Raw genomic sequence first — 1,951 nt, 5'->3', positions numbered from 1 at the left:
TTTCCATAATTTATTTGCATATACTGAGATACGGATACATGTGACTTAATGCCGGAGCCGGGCATTTAATTAAGGCAAATCCGTGGGCATGGAATGTCCTGGTTCACAGTGCGAGTATCACTGCAGCATTTAATAATGTCAATTCCAGCTGACTTGTGTGCGTTGATTTAGTTAAGACTGCGGCTTTATTTATGCCAATTTACAGTTCTGTGGTCAACGGAGGAGGAGTATCCTGTGACCGGCGGACCGTGTAGGTCAGCTGGAAGCCCGTTTCGGAGCCACTGGACTGCGAATCACTGGCGAATCGCAGGACGAACGGTGGTCGGGCCACCAGTTCCTGGCCGCCCAATCCATTGCCACAGTAATAAGTGGCCTGCAGCTCCGGCCTGCCGACCATGTAGGCATTGGGAATGCTCAGATAGTCGGATGCACGCAACGGGGTCAACACTGTGCTGCGGCAATCGGTGTCGTAGGCAGGTCCTTGCTGCTCGGCGTTCGCCTTTGAGAGCTCAAAGTGCTCGATCTTGTAGCTGATTGTGTTTGGGAAAAAATAAATCAACATTATTAATATTTAATAATTACCGCAAGTTAAATAGTAGTTGATGTGATAACAAATATAATTTTGTATATTTTTGTATAATTTACATTTGATACTTAATTTATTCTTTTTTATAATTTTTTAATTACGAAAAGTTACACAGAAAAAAATTGGGCACAAGCTAAGTTTAGTTTGATATATTTTAAAGATTATATTATTCATATAATTTTCATATGAATAGAGATTATGTTTTACAATATTTGTTAAAAAATACTACATTTGGTATTTTTAAACAGTATCTTAATAACTTTTAAGATGTGCTAAAATATCAGGATGTTATGTTTGAATCTTAAATTTGACATTAATCATGTCGGCTTTCTATTGATATGAAATATGGTAGAAGTTACCCAATTTTATATCGAATTTTTTTTCTGTGGATGCATAATAAACAAGCTTGTTTATTTTAATGTTCAATGGGAAAACCAAAGTAAATAAATCATTTCTTTTCCAATTTGAACTAATTACGGTAAATGTTGAACACATTTTTTTTTCATAACTAATTATAAATTCCAAGCCTCTCAAATAAATATTTGCAATGCCTTTGCTGGGCTGACTCACTCACCTTATCTCGCTATCTGCCGCTCCCTTGACGCAAATCGAATATTTCATGTTGGGCATATAGATGCCACCAGCGAAATTGAAGCTCACGATGCCGCCAGTCGCGGTCCTGAAGTACTGATCGCAGCCCAGCGGCGCCAGCATCTCCAGATCAGTCAATGAGGGCGAGGTTAAGGTCTGGATGAGCTGGGCAGCAGGACCGGAACCCGAACCGATTCCACTTTGTCCGCCGAAAATGGTGCGCGGCAGGAAGTTGCCCAAAAATGGGAGCAACGGCCGCACAGTTGGTGTCTGAACCTCGGGTTGCCTTGTGTTTGATGCACCAGAGTCCCTGGGGCACTCCAGCTGGGTGAGAGTCACCTGCCAGCTGGACTGCTTGCCGAGGGGCGTGGCCAGCCGGAACAAAAGCTGCAGCTCCTGACCCCGGCCATTCGGTAAATACAAGTGCTGACCGCTGCTGCGACCGCAGAGCCGGAAATGCTGAATCTGCAGAAAATCAACGCACTCCAGCAGTCCGGAACTGGCATTCAACTGCGGCTGCGGCAGCTCCAAACGCTCGAAGTCCAAGCGCACCTGACACACCTGTACGCTCCATGGCGCCACGCGGTACTGGCAAGTGTCCAACTTGGCCATCTCACCTGTTCCCGGGCTGCGGAAAACGATGCGTTTCTGGCGGACAGCACCGCTCCCCGCATTGCAGGAGGCCACCTGACAGCGGACAGGTGCAAATAGAAGTACAGGTGAGAGCACGAGGGCAATCGTCAGCAGGGTAAAATCCATTTTGGCCCAATTCGA

General features: G+C 45.3%; 1 protein-coding gene across 1 annotated transcript; it reads right to left on the bottom strand.

The window, feature by feature from the left end:
• On the bottom strand, positions 1–1,951 carry LOC108067612 (uncharacterized). The gene is made up of 2 exons (XM_017156722.3): positions 1,161–1,951; positions 1–530 (listed from the first exon to the last, which is right to left on the bottom strand). Exons 1-2 carry the CDS (start codon positions 1,934–1,936, stop codon positions 200–202), a joined length of 1,107 nt encoding a protein of 368 aa, XP_017012211.2. The 5' UTR covers positions 1,937–1,951; the 3' UTR covers positions 1–199.

The sequence above is a fragment of the Drosophila takahashii genome, chromosome 2L (genome assembly GCF_030179915.1).
Source record: "Drosophila takahashii strain IR98-3 E-12201 chromosome 2L, DtakHiC1v2, whole genome shotgun sequence".
NCBI lineage: Eukaryota > Metazoa > Arthropoda > Insecta > Diptera > Drosophilidae > Drosophila > Drosophila takahashii.
The sequence above is the reverse complement of the archived record's forward strand: the minus strand, read 5'-3'. Positions and strand labels throughout refer to the sequence as shown.